This window comes from Parasteatoda tepidariorum, chromosome 6 (assembly GCF_043381705.1).
Source record: "Parasteatoda tepidariorum isolate YZ-2023 chromosome 6, CAS_Ptep_4.0, whole genome shotgun sequence".
In the NCBI taxonomy this organism is placed as follows: domain Eukaryota; kingdom Metazoa; phylum Arthropoda; class Arachnida; order Araneae; family Theridiidae; genus Parasteatoda; species Parasteatoda tepidariorum.
Genome location: NC_092209.1, coordinates 91,429,583 through 91,448,009, shown reverse-complemented (window position 1 = coordinate 91,448,009; position 18,427 = coordinate 91,429,583). Strand labels below are relative to the sequence as shown.

Genomic DNA, 18,427 nt, shown 5'->3' with positions numbered 1-18,427 from the left:
ACGGCATAAATCATCATTGAATATAAATTATGACATAAATCAATAATTAATTGATATGGTATGAATCATATTTAAAATATATTAATTTCAGTGTCATAATTTAAAATAGTAGATTCAAATTAATACTAGTTTATGTGACAGAAATGTAAGGCAGGCAAAAAACACGATTTAAAATAATTAAAAAAAAACCTGGTAATTTTATTTAAATCAGATTTTTTTTTAAAAAAAAAACACCTACTAACCAATACATCTGATAAAATGTGTTATTAATGCTTAATTTTATTTGAAAATATTGCAGTTAAAATAGTTTATATTTCTTACAATAATGGTTAAAAATATTATAAATAAAATAATAGTTATTTTTTCAGTTAATGAATTGAATGTTGTAGACAACTTATCAATTAGATATCTAATGATAGGTAAATTAATTAAAATCAAAAAAAAATTGGTAGTTACTCTAGATAGTTTTTCTTCATATTGATATACATCAACTACATATTTAATAAGTTTTAAAAGCACTTGTTTAGAATAAATAAACTAAATGGGTAGAATGGAAATATATTTAATGCGAGTAAATTATTCCAGCCACTCTTATTCACTTTCAGAGCTTATTTTTCATCCTTTTTGAAATGCAATAATTTACATGCATTTCCCTTTCATTATTTCTTAGTAAAAAACCATCATGATCAAGTGAAAACAGACATTTAAACCTAAATATAAATCATACCAACCCTGCTTTTTACACATTTTAAGATATTTAATGTTTATTAAACTCGACAAATGTGAAAAAGCATCCAGTGGCCAGTTTCCATAATCCTCCTCCTTTAGCAGTCTGGATCATAAAATGTACATACACAAATAATGACACAAGATAAAAAAGAAAAATCTTATGATTTTATTCTCACTATTCAAAGAATCATACATTGAGAGTGTTTGTGCTCATATTTAAGGAAAAAGGCATCAACAAATTAACATTTAATGTAAAACTAAGTGTACAAGGTGACTTCGTAGAGTTGTTTTCAATAGAAAAATACTAACACATATCAAAAATTACTATCCATTCATTACAATCCTTAAATTGAAGCAATCATTTCATAACAATTCATTTATACAGCTTCTCTAAAATGAAAAAATTTCATTGAATTTGTTTCTTGATTTTTTCTACATAGCCTAGTATAAACACCATCATACACATCCCTAACGGAGGGAAATGGTCCCGAACGAAAAATGGAATAGTCTATTTTAAAAAATAAAAAAAAAATTAAAAATTTTTAAGATGGTCAAAAAATGAACACAAAGTTGATTATAATTCTACGCAAGAAAGTAAACACAGAAACAAATGCTTAAAAAAAAAATGAAGAGCATGCTATTGCAAACACTTATTATACTCCTATCTTGGAAGCACCACTTTTAGTGAGTCACTCACTTTAGGCAATAACAATTCCATTCATTGCATAGATTTCCAACAGCCATTAATAGAATAGATTTCCCAGATGGGAAAAGTTAACAAAAAACAGCCAATGAATCACAAAAGTTCATTAGTTTCTGTAACCAACACGACCACCACGTAGATTATTAGCAGCAGCTCTTGGGGCATTGCCAGTACTCCTTGATCCTAAAACACAAGAAAGTTATGAATCAAAACACATTCATCTTTTGAAATTTTTAATATGCATTAACATTCAGCAGAACTTACAGGAATCATGTATTGGCAAATGCTTTTTTTACCAGTAATGCAAACACAAATTAGAGTTCTTATAAGATTAATAAAGTGCCCCGCCTGGCAGAATTTTTTTGAGCTTTCTGCGACAAACTTCCCTAGCATTAATATTTTTCTTTAAAATAACAATTACTTATTTAAAGTAACGCTGTGTTTACAAAAGAAAGTATAGAATTAAAATGTTTAATTGTGAAAGTAATATTTTTAATTTTAATATTACAGGCGCTTTCTCGCATTTTGCAGGCAGAAAAATGCACTCCTTATTTCCTCTTTTGAATTTCGTAAATCGTTACAAAAACTAAAATTCATAAATAAACATCGATAATAAATAAAATTTCGTACATAAATTAAAAATCTTAAAATTCGTGCGCTGACTCCAAAATAAAGTCCGACGACGAAATCACATGAATAGGACTTTTTCAAAAACAGATACTCAATTAAGTGTGTGTAAAATGTGATGTTCTTTAGAGGAAAAAAAATTAAAGAAAGAACATCATTTGTATATCGAACCATCTTTTAAACTTTTGTGATTTCCGAATTTTTTATTTGAATTTCGGCCTGAAGCCATTCAAATCCCAAACGAGAATAGAAAAATCACAATTTTTTATTTCCTCTTTGATGCGCAAAAAAGACTTCTTTTAAAACAAATTCTGCAGAAAAGAAAAAAAATTTGAAAAATTATGAAACAAGGAAAACCTAAATTTTCATGCCCCAAATGAAAAATCTTTCTGCAAAAACTCTAACGTTCTGCGACAATGTCGTCGTAATTCTGCCAAGGGGTAAAGTGGTGTATTGTCAAAAAATGTAGTGTAATTAGATATTTTTTTTAAAAATATAATATTGACGTACGTTCGAGTAGCCGAACGATGAAAGTCATTACCCTGACAAAGTAGAAGTTCTCTTCTCACAGAAGGAAGAAAATGTAAATAGATGTTTAAACTTTTATTTATTATTCAAATATCTTTTAGAGACTGCTGTTAAGTAATTTCTTGTGTTCCTTATTTAGTTGTATATAAGTTCATGCGTAGTTTCAAGTAGAAATGCCTACTGGAACACCTAGTTCCACGTATATCACACGTATACAATAAATCAGTGTCATTAATCATCTTAATTCTGTTCCTTTCCATGCTACACTAGTTATGTTATTTTTACATGGGTCAATATTTTTGTTACCCAATTAAATTCATCAGCATTCGTAATAATACCATATTCAATAATTAGCATTACGCATAATATTCACAATATTATCATCTTTTTCATATAATATGAATAATGATCCAAATATTAATGTATTTAATACATATGTATATTGTTGGTGACCTGTGGAATGAGAAATATATATATACACACACACACAGAGGAACCCGTTTAAAAAGTTTTCCTGCGCAAGAAGTTAATTTTTCAAAAAACAAATGCCATAATATTAAGTTTACCTTTATAAGAGGTTTTTTTTCCTGTTTAATAAGTTTTCAGGAGCTTCCAATTTTTCTTCATTTTTTAAACTTTATATTTAAAATGTCTTATCTAGTTTTATCTTTCTGTGACAAAAACAGATACCTGGACTAAGCAAAATTAACAAAGACCACAGGCCTTCTTTGCTCCCCTATTACACAAAGGAAGGTGGTTCATTGGGAAGAGGTGTGAGCAAAGGAATGCGAACCTTTAGATGAACAATGAAACTGATAAGCATGTTGGGAATCACTTGGACATTGTGTCTACTGTAAATGACAATCGGAAAGCCTAATGGCACATGCACTGCACTGCTGTACCCAACCCTTCAGTGACTGATATGAAAGATAAATCAAAAACATTTAGCAGCATCTGGTTGGAAATTTTCTTAGTGTGAAGGTTCATTTTGATTTTTATCTTAAATATTGCAGAAAAAAATTTGATTTTTGTTGAAAATGTCCTCTAAAGGCCTTAAACGTAAAACATTATCTATTTAGAACAAAGTAAAAATTTTAAAAGCTGTTGACAGCTATTCTCAATTACCAAGGGTTCAAATGGCAAAAAATTTAAATCTCCCTGTTACTACGTTAAATTCCATTATTACTAAGAAAAACATCTTAAACTCTTCTAGTTTCAGTGCATCCCAGAAAATAAAAATAGTGAAAAGAGGAGAACACGAAGATGCTGAANTTCCGGTGCATCCCAGAAAGTAAAAAAAGTGAAGAAAGGAAAATACGAAAATATTGAAGAGAAACTGATGATATGGTTTAAACAAGCAAGATCCGCCAACATACCTGTCAACGGAACTCTTCTTAGAGGAAAAGCATTAGAGATTGCGGAGAAATTGAATGTTGATTTTACGCCTTCCAATGGATGGATTGATCGGATGAAAAAAAGAGCTGGTCTAGTTTATAAAACAATTAAAGGAGATTGTAACAGCGTTGATTTACAAGAAGCTGAAGAATGGAAAGCTAAATTACCAGAACTTATTTCAGGTTATCAACCCAAGGACATTTTTAACATGGAGAAATCTGGACCGTTTTTCAAACCCGATAAAACTGATGCATTTAAATGTAAACGTTGCCATGGAGGAAAAAACAGTAAAAATCATTTGACACTTGAGGCTAGTATGAATGACAAAGCCTGTTGACGCTAGTATGAACGGTACAGAAAAATTAGCAATTTTTGTAATTGGTAAAGGGAGAAATTTGATTTACTTTTTTAACCTTCAAATGTTTAAGAAGTTTTCCCGTTTAATAAGTAATTTTTTCCACTCCTTTGAAAAACTTCTTAAGCAGGTTCCACTGTGTATATATATAAATATTTTTTTTTAAAGAAAAAGGCAAATTCATGCATTAAATTTTAAAACAAAGTGGTCTTTATGAAATAATCTAAATTTCCATTTCAACTATTATACTTGTTTGCAATTCTTATTCAAAATGAAGAAAGAGTCAGATGGGCACTTCTCAAAAAGTAGGAATTTTAACAGAAGATCATTCAGAATAATGTTGATATTTATGTTATATGCACCAAAAAATTACTACCTTTGCTACTATATGCTTTCATAATTAAAAAAAAAAGAACTTTTTTAATTGAATGTCAGGACATTATCTTAAACTAGGGGTGCACAACCCTTTTGAGTGAAGGGCTACTTACACAACAGGTAGATTAACGAAGCTTCGCACACATATTTAGTCATGTCAGTGGCAAATACGATAATTTCTATATAAACATAAGTGTTCTAAGCACTAAATTTTTTTACCAGTAAAGTCAAAAACCTATTTACAGAAAATCAAATATTTTTAATTATCTGAATTTATTTTAAAATAACAAAACTGATCCCTTTAAAAAATAAAAACTAATTTTTCGCAACAATTTATTTATTTAATATATATTATTGGGTGNGGGGGGGGGACGTAAACTTTAAGCAGCAGCAAAAAAAGAAAAAAAAGACCAGTGCTTATAGAATGAAAAAGCAATATATATATATATATATATATATACATATTTTATATAGCAATATGAATTTGAATTAAATATTTTTATTAAAGAAAATTTCTAATGTTTAAACAAAAACCAAAAATTAAAACAAATCTATTACAGCACAAAATAAGATTTAATATTTATTAAATATTATTTTTCCGATATTTCTATTTCTTGATTTAATAATTCAAAAAATAGGTCAAGAGGTTTTAAGAATTTTAAACAGAAAACGTTTTCTACAGATTTTTCCTTAAAAAAAAGCAAAAAACACTTGTACTTCAAAAAGATTAAAGCAAAATAAATTACATACAGTAAGCAGTTTAAAAACTCTTATTTTCCCATTTGTCATGGTGCAAATAACATTGTATTAAAATGCTGGGATTCTAAATACCATGTACAAGTGCATGGGGGCCAAATGCCGAAAAAATAACTCATACTTACGATGAATTATGCACAAATAAATTGTATCAAATAGTGGTTACTTAAATTTGCGCTTAGAAATTCATGTGTAGTACTAAAATCGTAATTAAAGTAACGGGATTGTCAAAATCACAAAGAAAAGCATCGCAATAATTGTAGAAAAAAAAATCATTAAATTAACACAAGTAAAGTGTGCTGATAAGTAATCATCTAAGTGCATGACTTAAAAATAGCATTCGCTAATAAAAATCCGTATTTTTAAAACTGCGTGAGAATGCATCGCAGAAAGTGCAGGGAAAAAAACAACTGGATTAATACAACAGGAAACTTGGAATATAAATAGCACAAATTAAGTACTGCAAAAAGTGACCAATTAAATGCGTGATTTATAACTGAAGAGTAATAATAAATATATCGGAAATCGATAAACCTTGAGGAAATTAGTACTTGGATTTATGATGAAACTGGGAAAAATAGAGCACGCAAAAAAGTGATTACTCAAATGGGCAATTTAAAAAGTGTAGAAGAATAACAGAATAACATTTAGAAGAATAACATTTAAAAGGATAAATCATTTGCAAGTTCAGCCAAGAAAACAAGTTTAAAAAATACAAAATTGGCATATTTCTTTTTTGATAATTAAAATCCCCAAATTAACTAATATAAAACAAAACCAATAATTAAAAAAAAACGCAATATATTTCATACCTAACTATACGAGGGGATGATGAAAGGAAAACTTATTAATCTAAATAAAAACAACATTTGAAAATTATCGAACAGAAATGATATTTAAAAAAGGCACTAACATAAATGTTAAAACCTGGAACAAGGCAAGATATTATAAGATCAAAGGAATTAAAAAAAAAAAAAACTTAATGATAAAATTTATGAATAAAAAGAATTTATTGAGAACAAAATTTATCTTAAGGGGAAAAAAAAAAAACTCAAATGCAATGGAATCAGAAAAATAGAATCAAAATAAAAAAAAGACAACTGCTCTGTGCTTCATAAAATAATCGTCTGCTTTTATTAATAAATAATTATATGCTTAAATTAATAAACAATCTCCTTATATTTTATTTTTTATAAATAGACTATTTTTAACAAAAGCAGATGTGATTCCACATCAAGAAAAACTTGCTAATGATACCGCTTTTCTAATAAATCAAAATTATGTTAAAAAAATATATATATATAGTTTTGTTAATCGATGTCAAGTAAATGAATATACCTGGTGATTAAAAAACGTTTTGTCTATAATAAATAATGCATTATCCGAAATAATAAACCAAACCATCATAATAAATCAAGGATAACAAAAACTGAGTAACTAAAGTGGATTTAAAATAAATCTCACATGTCAATACTCTTAGGCAGAAGTTTCAAGTTCCTCAACTCAGACATTTCACTGTGCAATGCATTTTCCCCACCCCCTCGTAAATCAAACAGAAAACGAAATCAGCACGCCACTCCTTTAAGTTTGATTGAGGGCAGCTTATCAGAAAAATAACCTACACACAGGAGAAAATAAAACATTTGTCCCTTCCCTGCCCTGTCTCGATCTAATGATCTTCAAGGTCAGGGGAAGAATTGAAGTTTCTCTGGGCAAATGAGAAGAATTCCTCCCTTTCCCTCTACTCAACTTCAAGGATGAGTCAAATTTCTGACTTTTTTTAAAAAATAATCGTTATACTTCAAAATAACGGGAAAACCAAGCAAAATTCTTTGCGGTTGTCTAGATAAATCTTTCTCTACTCTATTTATATTTATCTATTTTCTGTTAAAATAAAAGACCTGTCCACTACATTTTTAGGCCTAAGCATCAAAACACTAAATTGCATTTCTAAAAAATTCTTCTATATTGTAATATAACATAGCTACAAGTTATTTTCTATGGATATTATGAAGTAACTATCTTTTTCTTTACTTTACATTCTTTATTCGTAAACATCTAGACACTATTAAAGGGGGAGATTTTGTTACATTGGATCAGTTAACATAACTCCAAAATTGGGCATTTTAGTTGGAGGAAAAATACTTATCAAGCTGTTCATAGAAACATTTTGCAATATCTTATGTTAATTCCTGTCACCAAACAAACAGAATTATAAAATTACTACCTGTGAATTAAATTTTAACTTAACTGTTGCCAGAGTCAAAAGTTTAGATATGCTATGTCTCCTCTTTTTGAGAATTGCCAGTATAAGAATAACAATATAATAAAATAATGTGAAAAGAGCATTAATATGACGAGGAGATATATAATTTTGGTTCCATAACAAAGAACATTCTACAATGTTAAAATACAGAAAGTGTTTTCACATTGATGAAAGCATTTTGAAATACAGAATATATTTCAAAATATCTTCCATTTACAATTTAAAGAATCTGGTTGAATTTACTCACCTCTTTGAGAACTTAAACCTCGTTTTAAATTGCTACTATAGCTTGAATTATCAGCAAAGCTTTCTCTATTCATATAAGCCTGACTATTATTTGTACTTTGGTATGCTAAAAAAAGAAAGAAAAAAGTATTGCAATGCTATTTGTAGACTTAACAATAGTAAAATAATATAGGAAATTTAACCTTTTTTTATGGGTAAAGCATTTTTAATAAAAAAACTGGTATATTTTGCTATTTAAATACTTTAAAAAGTAGAAAATTAACAGTAAAATTTTTAAAAAAAATTAGTTTTATAGGTACCTAAATCTCAATTACATACCTGCCAACATTCACTCTTTTCGAGAATGGATTTTCCAAGTGGTAGTAAAACAATTACCGAAAAACTACCTTCCACAAAAATATATTTATATTTTAAACAAGTTGAAATTTGCTATCGTAAAGACTAATATGCTTTTATATATTTGTGGTAATTATTTATATGTAGTGGTAGCCAAACTCATTTACAATTATAATTAAAATTTTTTAGCAGAATAACATGAATTTCGCTACCACTTTAAAAATATGGAAATAAAATCTTCCGGGAAAACCGGAAGAGTTGGCAGCTATGCAATTATCAGAATTTTAACTAAATTTTCCAGATTGAACAAATTCTACATTTCCTCCATTTATTTTAGGCCAAAAGTATTTTTCTCAATAATTTTTACAAATCTATATGTGCCAAATTGGAGAAATAAAATAACGGAGACTTTACTAGCGTCATTTTTTAAGCTATGCTTTCAGTTTTGATACATCAGACAAGTCAAAAAATAAATTAAAAAATGGAAGTAATATAAGCACTTACATTTAGCGAAGTAAAAAATATGCAAATAAATCTTAATCCAAAGAAGATTTTTTTAAACCAACATTCATAATTACTTATGAAATAATTTTCATAATTCTAAGTAATTAACTATTTTAGAGAATTTTTACAAATTGATAATTCGAAAATAAGTAGCTGATTCGGCTTTGCATAGGGAATTTTTTATATCAAAGTTCTGTTACCAGCGAAACTACTTTTCAGTCAAAAGTAAGCTTTTCATCAGAAAGTAATGAGAGAAATTCAGAGTGAATTTTTTTTAAGTTAGAAAATTCTTTCGCACTCTGCATAGGACGACTAACAAACGACTGCTTCGTTTTTTGAACTCTTTAGTTTCACACAGTTCATTTTCTAGTTGCTCAATTGACACCCCCAGTAAATGATTCTGAAAACAGAATTACAATTATGTTTTATTGACCATCGTTAAAAATACAATGCAAACAAAGTTGTTGCCAGATTCAGATTCATTATCTGAGAAAAAACGATTCACTGAATAAACTAATCACAACAGCAGTCTCACTACATGCCGTTTGGTCGATGTGGCAGAGCATGAACTGGCAATAACTCCATCTGTTGAGGAACGAGAGAGGTATTTTTGCCACTAAAAAAGGTTTTCTTAAAATTTCTTCAAAATACACGGAGAAAATACAGGTAATCGGGAGATAGTCGTAAAACTAGGGAGTCTTTGTTAAAAAAAAAAAACTGGAGAATTGGCTGGTATGCAAATCTTTAAGTAGTTTTAAAAATCTCAATGTTTTAATAAAACATTATAACATATCGCCCACAGACTTTTTAAACAATGCTTCCACAATCAATGGAGTTTATCCAATCGCTTTTTCGGCAGACTTTTAAGTGGTTAATAATTTTAATACTATATTGCAAAATTTGAATTTAAATACTCACTTTTTGACACACACTATAATTAGCAAAGCAAGTTCATAGGGTTTTATCGATTGCTAAAGATTAAAAAAATGTCAAATATCTGTCAAAAACATTTTCCATTGACACTTTTCTAGTCACTTTAAGGTAATTATATTAAAATCTTAATTTTTGAAAACATGCTGTAAAATTTCATAATTCTTTGTGCTTGAAAAAGTAAATAAGCAAGCTTAAATTTTATGAGGGATTTTCATAAAATAAACTGGAGGGCTTGTTGAAAACTGCAAATTTTAGACAAGTGTTTGTTGAAATTAAAAATGTATTCTAATGATTGGAATGTTCATTTTAATCTTCATAAATTTAAGATTAAAGTTTTGGAATTCATTTGAAATTTTAAAATGCTAAAGTTGTGATAGTTAAAACGGCATTAAAGTGAAAGCACTATGTGTGCAAGTTGATTTTCTTAATTAATGTGTTTACATGCATTGAATTTTTTTGATGCCTCGTGATGGCTGACATTTGGTGTAAGTTAGACAAGTCCTAATCTAACATATCCCTAAATAACCATAGTCTTTATTTAGACAAAAAACAGGGTTTCAACAAAAAACCTTTTAAATAAGCACTATATACATTAACAAAATGCAAAACAGTTTTTAAAGACTTTACATGATAACAAAGAACTCTTTTCTTGATTATATTAGCCACCATAAAAACATGGAGAGATTTTTCGGTTTGATTTCAGATGGAGGAAAATGAAGCCAGAAATTGGGAATCTTTTGCCAATTGCAGCAGCAGCCAATTGCACATGAGAGCAAGAATATCACCAAACCCAGCTCAATATAAGCACATGCTGACTCACAAGTATTTAATCAAACATATAAAATGATTGCCTCTTACATACACTACGGACCGAGGGTACGCCGAAATGCATTGTAGATTAAACAGGGTGGCAACTCAAATCAGGTTTCAAATTTCCCTGATTTTCCAATAAAATTCTTAAAACTTCCAGGTCAGCGTGTTCTCCCCCCCCCCTGCTAAACTGTAGTATAGGTGGATGAAAAGTGTCAATATTAGTGTATTAGTCAATATAGTATAGTACTTCATTTAAAATTTTATTTTTTCAATATATCATCTTGAATAGATGTGGAGGAAACAATATGTTTAGCTTGCAGAAAACAACGCTTTTAATGAATAAAATTTTTTTAAAGTGTTAAATAGTTTTTGCACAAAATGTACCAAATAGCAATGACCCAAAACAACCTTGGATAAGTACTGTTTAATATATTTTTATTAAGCGAAAGAAAATAATTCCAGGTGATTAGAAACCAATAAATTCTTATACTTATTTATATTTCAAAATAGAGTCATTTTATACAAACAGTGCTCTTTATAAAATTCATTGAAATAATTTTCTTTAAACCAATATTGTAAGTCAAATGTTTAAATAATGTTGTTTCTTTCAAATTAGCACTATTATTTTAAGTCATATTCAGTATTTGTAAACGAAAATTTTTCAATTTCTTGTTGCATATTCTATACAGAAAAAAAAAACTAGATACAATTCTTTAACTTTTATTCTATTATTAAAAAAAAAAAAAAACGATAAATACTAAACTACTAACTAAATTTTGCAAAGATTTGACTATTTTTGTTCACTTTTTAAAAGGTATAGCATGACATAACTAATATAAAGAGGCGAATTATTTAAGCCTACGAATTATTTAGAAATAGTGGTGGATAAAAATCTACTAAATTGAATTTATTAAACCAAAAATCACAATTGATAAACTGCCACTTTAAAACATTTGCTGTCCAGAGCAAGCTGGCATCTCTGTGTTGAAGAAGTCCGAGACGCATCAATTACTGTTTTGCCATAAGAAGCAAATGACGTCTCCCCAAAGTTCATACAGAGATCAGAAGAAGAAAGCCAAAGAGTATCCAAGGAGTCAAAATTTTCAGACTTATAAAAATTTAAAAACTTTGTGTGAAAAATAACTAGACAGTTTTTTTAAAAAAAAAATTAAAAAGCAGTTATTATAAGGAACTTGAAAAATGTATATTTTGCATAAGATATTTTTTCTAGCCCTTTTGAAATAAATTTCGACTTTGTCAAACTCTATGAAGAAAAATAAATTATCACTTTTACACATAAATACATTTTCCAGTTTCAAATATTTTAATAAATCTCGTTGTTAAAGATTAACATAAAAACCTACCAATCTTATATTTTTAAATTTGAATACAAAAGAAAATCTAAGGCATTTCATACAAAAAAAAATCAGAGTAAATAATTAATTAAGTTTGCTTGTAACATGTAAAATTAAAAATTTTCTGCTGTCATTTTTTTCTTCTAACTCTTGCAATTCAATTTTTTTTTCTTTTAAAGTTTTTCTTAAACTAGTAGATTTTGACAGATAAGTCATATAATTTAGTTTCCCTGCTTGAACAGCAAATTCTTCAGCGGACTAAGTTTATCTATGCAACACAATAAATCCAAGGAGTTTCTAAGGATTAATTTGGAAATCTTAAGTAGTTCCAACTACTCCTTGGAGACTTTATTTTCAAGGAGTTTCTAAGGAGCATAAGGAGTCTGTATGCACCCTGCAGACGTCTTCGTATGTCAAGGGGTTAAGGGCTCTTAAATAACAAAAATAGAACATAAGCACTTTTTAAAAACGCTACACGCCATGGAGACACGTGTATCATACCTCTATCATTTCTGTATTCCATCTGGCTCGATCCTCTGGCATAGGGATTGCTGCCTGCTCTAGATCTACTCTCTCCAAGAGCCTCACCTCCATTCCCAAAAGACTGCTGCTTTGTTATATTGCCTAGAATATATATACACAATCAATTATCCTAATAAGAAATACTATACTCTAATCAAATTTTTTTTTTTTAATTCTACGACAGGGTGTGTAGCCAAATATCTTAATAAAAAATAAGCACCTTTTATGTACTTTCTAAGCACTCAAAAAATATTTGTAAGCATTATATACATTAACAAAAGGCTAAATAATTTTCAATGAGTTTAAGTGATTATGATAAAACAACTAGTTTCTGACAAAGGTCTCTTTTCTTGATAATATTAGCCACCATAAAAAGATTGAGTGATTTTTCGGTTCGATATCAGAGGGTGGAAAATGAAGCCTGAAATAGAGAATAACTTGCAAAATGCAGCAGAGATGCACATGAGAGTGCAATAATCTCACCGAGCCCCGCTCCGTACACACACATGCGGACTTGCAAGTATCAGGGGTGATTGTGAGCCCAAGTCAAAATTCCGGAAAATTTCTTGAGTAAAAAAGAAAAGCTATGATGACCTATATACCTATGATGACCTGGAGAAGTTATTGAAGTTTACAAATATGTCTTTCTTTCTTGAGTTTATGATTATAATAACTATTTACTGATAAAAACTTATGAAGTATCTTACTGGCTCTCCCTTACAAACAAATGAAATAAACTGTGTTTTTAAGTTCCACCTTTGAAAATTTGATTTCCGGAAACTTTTGTGATCAAGGATTTTTTAAAATGTCTGAACTTTCGTTCTCCGGAAACTTCTGGATCACGGTTAGCGAAAAATCAGGAAATCCGGATTTTTTCCAGAGCACAATCAGCCCTGAAGTATTTTAACCAACATGTAAAATTATTTCATACACTACGGGCCAACCGTACGCCGAAACAGATTGTTTTTTTTTTTTTGTTTTTTTTAAATCTCCTTCATGGCAAACCAACGTATTTCATTATAAGCAACTAAATATTGTTGAAATCATCAAATCAAACAGAATAAGACAGCTTTGGAGCTTATTTAGATAAACATACCTGTCAGCATTGGAGAAATAAAATAACAGATTTCACTAGTGACATTTTTTATGCTATGAGTAAAGTTTTGATACATTATACATAATCATCTAAGTCAAAAAGAGAAATTAAAAATACTATAAGAGCTTACATTTAGTGCAGTAAAAAATATGTATACAAATCTTAATCCAAAGATTTTTTTAAAAATCATTATTTATAATTACTTGAACTATTATATTTTATAACCTTCGTTGAACAGCCAAACAAATTTTGAGTTTATGACTACTAATGTTTAACTCTGTAGCCTTGTAATTTTGAACCCTATCCAGAAGGCAAATGAACACCTAGGTCAATTATAGGGAGAAATTTGCCTTCATAAAGTAAGCCTCCCACATTTAGCCTGACAACAAGGGTACTCTAACCCGTGATCTGCCTACCACTGAGGATATTTAACATCAGCACTTTAGTCTGTACAAGCTGGATGCATAACTCGTATCGACCAGTCATCGCTGGGATTCGAACCCGGTTCACCTCATTGGAAAACGAACACTTTATCCCCTGAGCCATCATGACTAACTATTACCACTCAACATACTGCAGTACTGGCAATAGCACCATCTGTTGAGGAATAAGAAGAGTATTTTTGCCATTAATGGATATTTTATCACCAAAATTCGTCAACAAATGCGGAGAAATTTAAAAATATACGGGTAAACAGGAGAGAGTCGTAAAATATGGGAGTCTGTGTTAAACAGGAGATTTGGCAAGTATGGATAAGAGAATTATCCCATTAAGCTGCTAATCTTAAACATGCTAGATGGCCTAGTAAACAGATAAAACCACCACTCAGATTGGAAATGTTGAAAAGATTTCAAGACATAAATGTGACCGACTAATAATTACATTCATTCTATATTTATCTTTACAAATCAGAATATGTAAGATTTTATTTTAAACAACTGTTTTTATAGAGAGCTAAAAAGAAACTTGGAGGAAATTTTCGGTAAAAAAAAAATTGGTGTTTTTGAAAATAAAACAGAATTTTAGGTAAAATTAAAAGAGGAAATCCATTAAATGGGAGGAAAATAATCATTAATGGGTTAAAATAAACTTTATAAAGTAAGGCACATTTTTTGAACTTTTCTTTATGCCTTATTTGGCCAAATATAAATTTTTTTTTTAAAATTCAGCAACAAGATTTAACAATAGTCACCAAGTTAAGTAATCCAATTTGTTTTGGTTTTAAATAAAATGCTGAAACATTCTCACACTGTTTAAAATAAATGCTTATTTATCATCGATAAATGGCAACCTCCCTTTCTTCTTATGCATGCTATTGAACACCTTATACTATTTTAAACAGGATTTTAATGAAAATATAGTAAAATGATATTTTTCATTATTTCTATTAAAATGTCTGTCTAAGAACTATTATTCGATGAAATAAACACCTCGTGAAACACATCCTTCAAAAAATTTTGCGGCAATATATTTCCTTTCAATTAGTTCAACTAAAAATTTCCTCAGAGCTCTGAGGGAACAGAACCTCATCAGCTCGATCAGATTCCGTACTCCTGGTTGCAAAATAAACTGCAATTTATTTTAAATAAAATACCTTTAAATCCAATAGTAGTTCAAACCAAAGGAATTTTTAATCCTTAATTAAAATTTTACTTGGTAATAATACTACTTTCCTCGGATAAAGTGAAAATTTAAATACAGAAAGCTATCGGTAACCTTCAAGGGACCGAAAATTCAGATTCTCTGAAAAGTTAATTGCTGACTCCACGATTCCCCCATCGTCTAAAAACAATTGCACATAAGATTACTACCATATTATGAAAACAAAAATAATAATAAAATACTATGAAACGTAAAAAATTATTAACCATTAATAAAAAGTTAGCTTACTTTCTGGAATTTCATTGCAGTCAAATTGAGTTGAAGGTGCACTTTGAGGGCTTTCTGTGCCAAGTTGCTGATAAGGGAGGGAGAAGAAAAAAAAAGAGCTTAACTTCGACATTCTTACTATGAAGTTTGAAATTGGCTTTCAAAAATCATTGATTCAATTAAAGTTAAAAAGATATTTACACAATATCAAATAAATCATATATATCAAGTATTCAATATGCATATATACTATTTGAATTCATTCTTCAAGTCATGATTTTCAGGTGATTTGGTTCGGACAATTCAGTCAATAGACATCCAGATAAATGAAGCTCTATTGCAGTTAAGGATTACTTTTTTTCACGAGTTATTGATAGAATACAAATAAAAGCAGGAATAATAAGAATTAGTTAAATTCAATGTAGCAGAAGTATATGTCATTTCAGAAAATAATAGACTAGAGCAAATTGACTTATTCTAGAATTCAGTTATTTCTTCAGGTAAAAAATAAAAATTTTGTCACTTGATTGGAATTACAAATTTTGGTAATTTTGTTTAGTGGTATTATTATAAAAACAAGAAGAAATAAGACTAGAAAAGAGAGTCAAATCTATTTCTTTTAACAGCTTCTGCAAGTGTAGTCTTTCAGAGTTAATTTTTGTTTATATATATATAAAAAATAAAAAAAATACAGTCAAACTCCGCTCTAGTGAACATGGTTTATAGTGAACTCCCGGATATAGTGAACAAAATGTTTGGTCCCATGCCTTGCTATACACGTATAATGTTATTTTTTTGCAGATATAGTGAACTAAAAAAGTGAGGAAGTTGGATATTATAAACTTTTTTTCTGTCTTCGACTGATTTTGTTAAAAATAATTTTGAAATGTCTACTTCACAATAAATACTTATACTGATTTTTGAAACCATCTGATTGAGTGGAATGTAGCCATAAGCATTTTTTCTTTTATCTCACTTTTCCATCCCTAAACAACGGCCAACCCAGGCAAATGTATGGACAAATTTTCCCTGCATCAGCCAAAGATTACTAATTTTTTTTTGTACACAAGACGAAGAGTCATAAAAAATAAAAGCAAGTTGACACATTTTTTGTAACTACGTATTATTTTTCAGTCATTATTGGTCAATTATTTAAATAATGTATAATAANATTTCCAGCTTTTCTTTAAAATTCCCTGATTTTTCCAGGTTTTTTCCAGTATAAAAAAATTCCCTGATAATTCCAGGTGGGTGGCCACCCTGTTTATTTAAATAACGTATAATAAAAAGAAGGAGTTCGGAACTTTTAGTTAAAATTGTTTGTGGAGAGGATATAGTGAACTCCCGGTTATAGTGAACCGAAATTTCGGTCCCTTGAAGGTACACTATAACGGGGTTTGACTGTACTTTCAAATAAAACAAATAATTTTATATCATTAAATTCATGTAAAATTAATATTTAGTTTTAAGATCTGATTTTTAAAAAATTATGATTTTGTTCAAGTTAAAATGTTTAAAAAATAGTTTCTTTAAAAAAAATTATAACTGTTTAAGGATGTTTTTTTTTCTCAGACAATTTTTGAAAATCAGAAGAAAAAAAAAATTCAAAATCTGACAAAACGAATTGAGCTATTTGCACAATAAAGCAATATATTTATAATTGATGTGTCTTTCATAGTGATTTACTATTCAGAGCTGCAATTCTAATACAATAAATGCAATTACAAAAATTTATGAGTTTCAAACAAACACAATTTTAGTGATGCATGGGCAACAAGATAACATTAAAAGTACAACAAGACTTTTGATAATTGCAAATATCTCTGGATATTGTGAAAAATAAAAGTTCTCACAAATAAAAATTATTGTTCTTTTATGACAAATAATTTTATTTTGAAAAGGAATATAAATCTAAATTTGAAAAAGAAACCTTAATTAGTTAAAAAATTTAATTATGTATAGAGCATTACAAATGCATTTCTATGGAGCAAAATTGATGATCACCACAGACCATCAGTGACTGAATAAAACGAATGGCAATTATAAAACTCTTTGCTAATATACATCATGTGAATTTTATTATTCTGTTTAATGACTACAGAATTATTACGAATATTTTATATTATTCTGCTACTTACTTTCTTGAGGTCAACAATTCACATGAAGACGGGTGACTGAATATACTAAATAGAAATTTAAAAAGATTGTCTGCTGATTGCCACTTTCTTTTATCAAAAATGCTCCCCATGAGAATTTTATTATTTTGTTGAATGGCTATAGATTGTTTTTAAAAATATTCTCAAAATTACTTCATTTCCCTCTTTTTTTCTTAGAAATGAACTTTATAGTGTTCACCCTATTTAGAGAAATGCTTCATAATAAATGCCGTAAATAAAATTGACAGTTTTTTTTTAAATAGTCTAATGTCAGCAATAATTGAAAAGCAAGACTTTCATAACAAACTGCAACAGTAGCAAATCTAACCAACAGCTTAATTTTGCCCTATATATGCTAATATAATGAAAGTAAGTAGTTATATTCGAATAATACATTGTTCCGCCACGTCCTTTTTGAGCACTCTGTGCTTTAGGAGAAATAAGTAGTATAAAAATTATGCTTATTGTCCTTACTTGCCATTTTGTTAAACATAATAATGTAAAACAGCAGGAAGGACAACTATCAAGAAAATTTTTTTAAATATTTGGCAGTGATAGTCCCTCATCAAAAACACTTCTAAGCATGATGAACAACCCATTAATTATTCAAATAACTCAACTTTATTATTTTTACTCTCAGAAATATACGATTGTGAAATAGAGAGATATTTGAGTAAAATGTGCACAAGGATAAAAAAGGAATGTGTGAAATGGTTCAGTTATTCTATATTCAGGGATGAGAGTAGTCAGAAAGTAAAAAAGAGGAAATCCAAAAAGATATATATAGACAAAAATTTGACAAAAAAATAAAAAAATTTTAAACTTGTAAACCATGTGATTATAAATCCCGATTTGAGGCTTTT

At 28.8% G+C, this 18,427-nt stretch overlaps 1 protein-coding gene across 2 annotated transcripts in view; it reads right to left on the bottom strand.

Annotated features, from left to right (window-relative positions):
• Positions 1-874: 874 nt before the first annotated feature.
• The window catches only part of LOC107440236 (caprin-1), a 36,814-nt gene continuing 19,261 nt past the window's right edge, over positions 875-18,427 (bottom strand). For both annotated transcript variants that reach the window (XM_021145257.3, XM_021145258.3), the window contains exons 9-12: positions 15,430-15,496; positions 12,423-12,545; positions 7,982-8,086; positions 875-1,615 (exon numbers count right to left, since the gene is read on the bottom strand). In XM_021145257.3, coding sequence (XP_021000916.1) covers positions 1,539-1,615; positions 7,982-8,086; positions 12,423-12,545; positions 15,430-15,496 — 372 coding nt within the window. In that variant the 3' untranslated portion in view covers positions 875-1,538. The remainder of the gene's footprint in view (positions 1,616-7,981; positions 8,087-12,422; positions 12,546-15,429; positions 15,497-18,427) is intronic.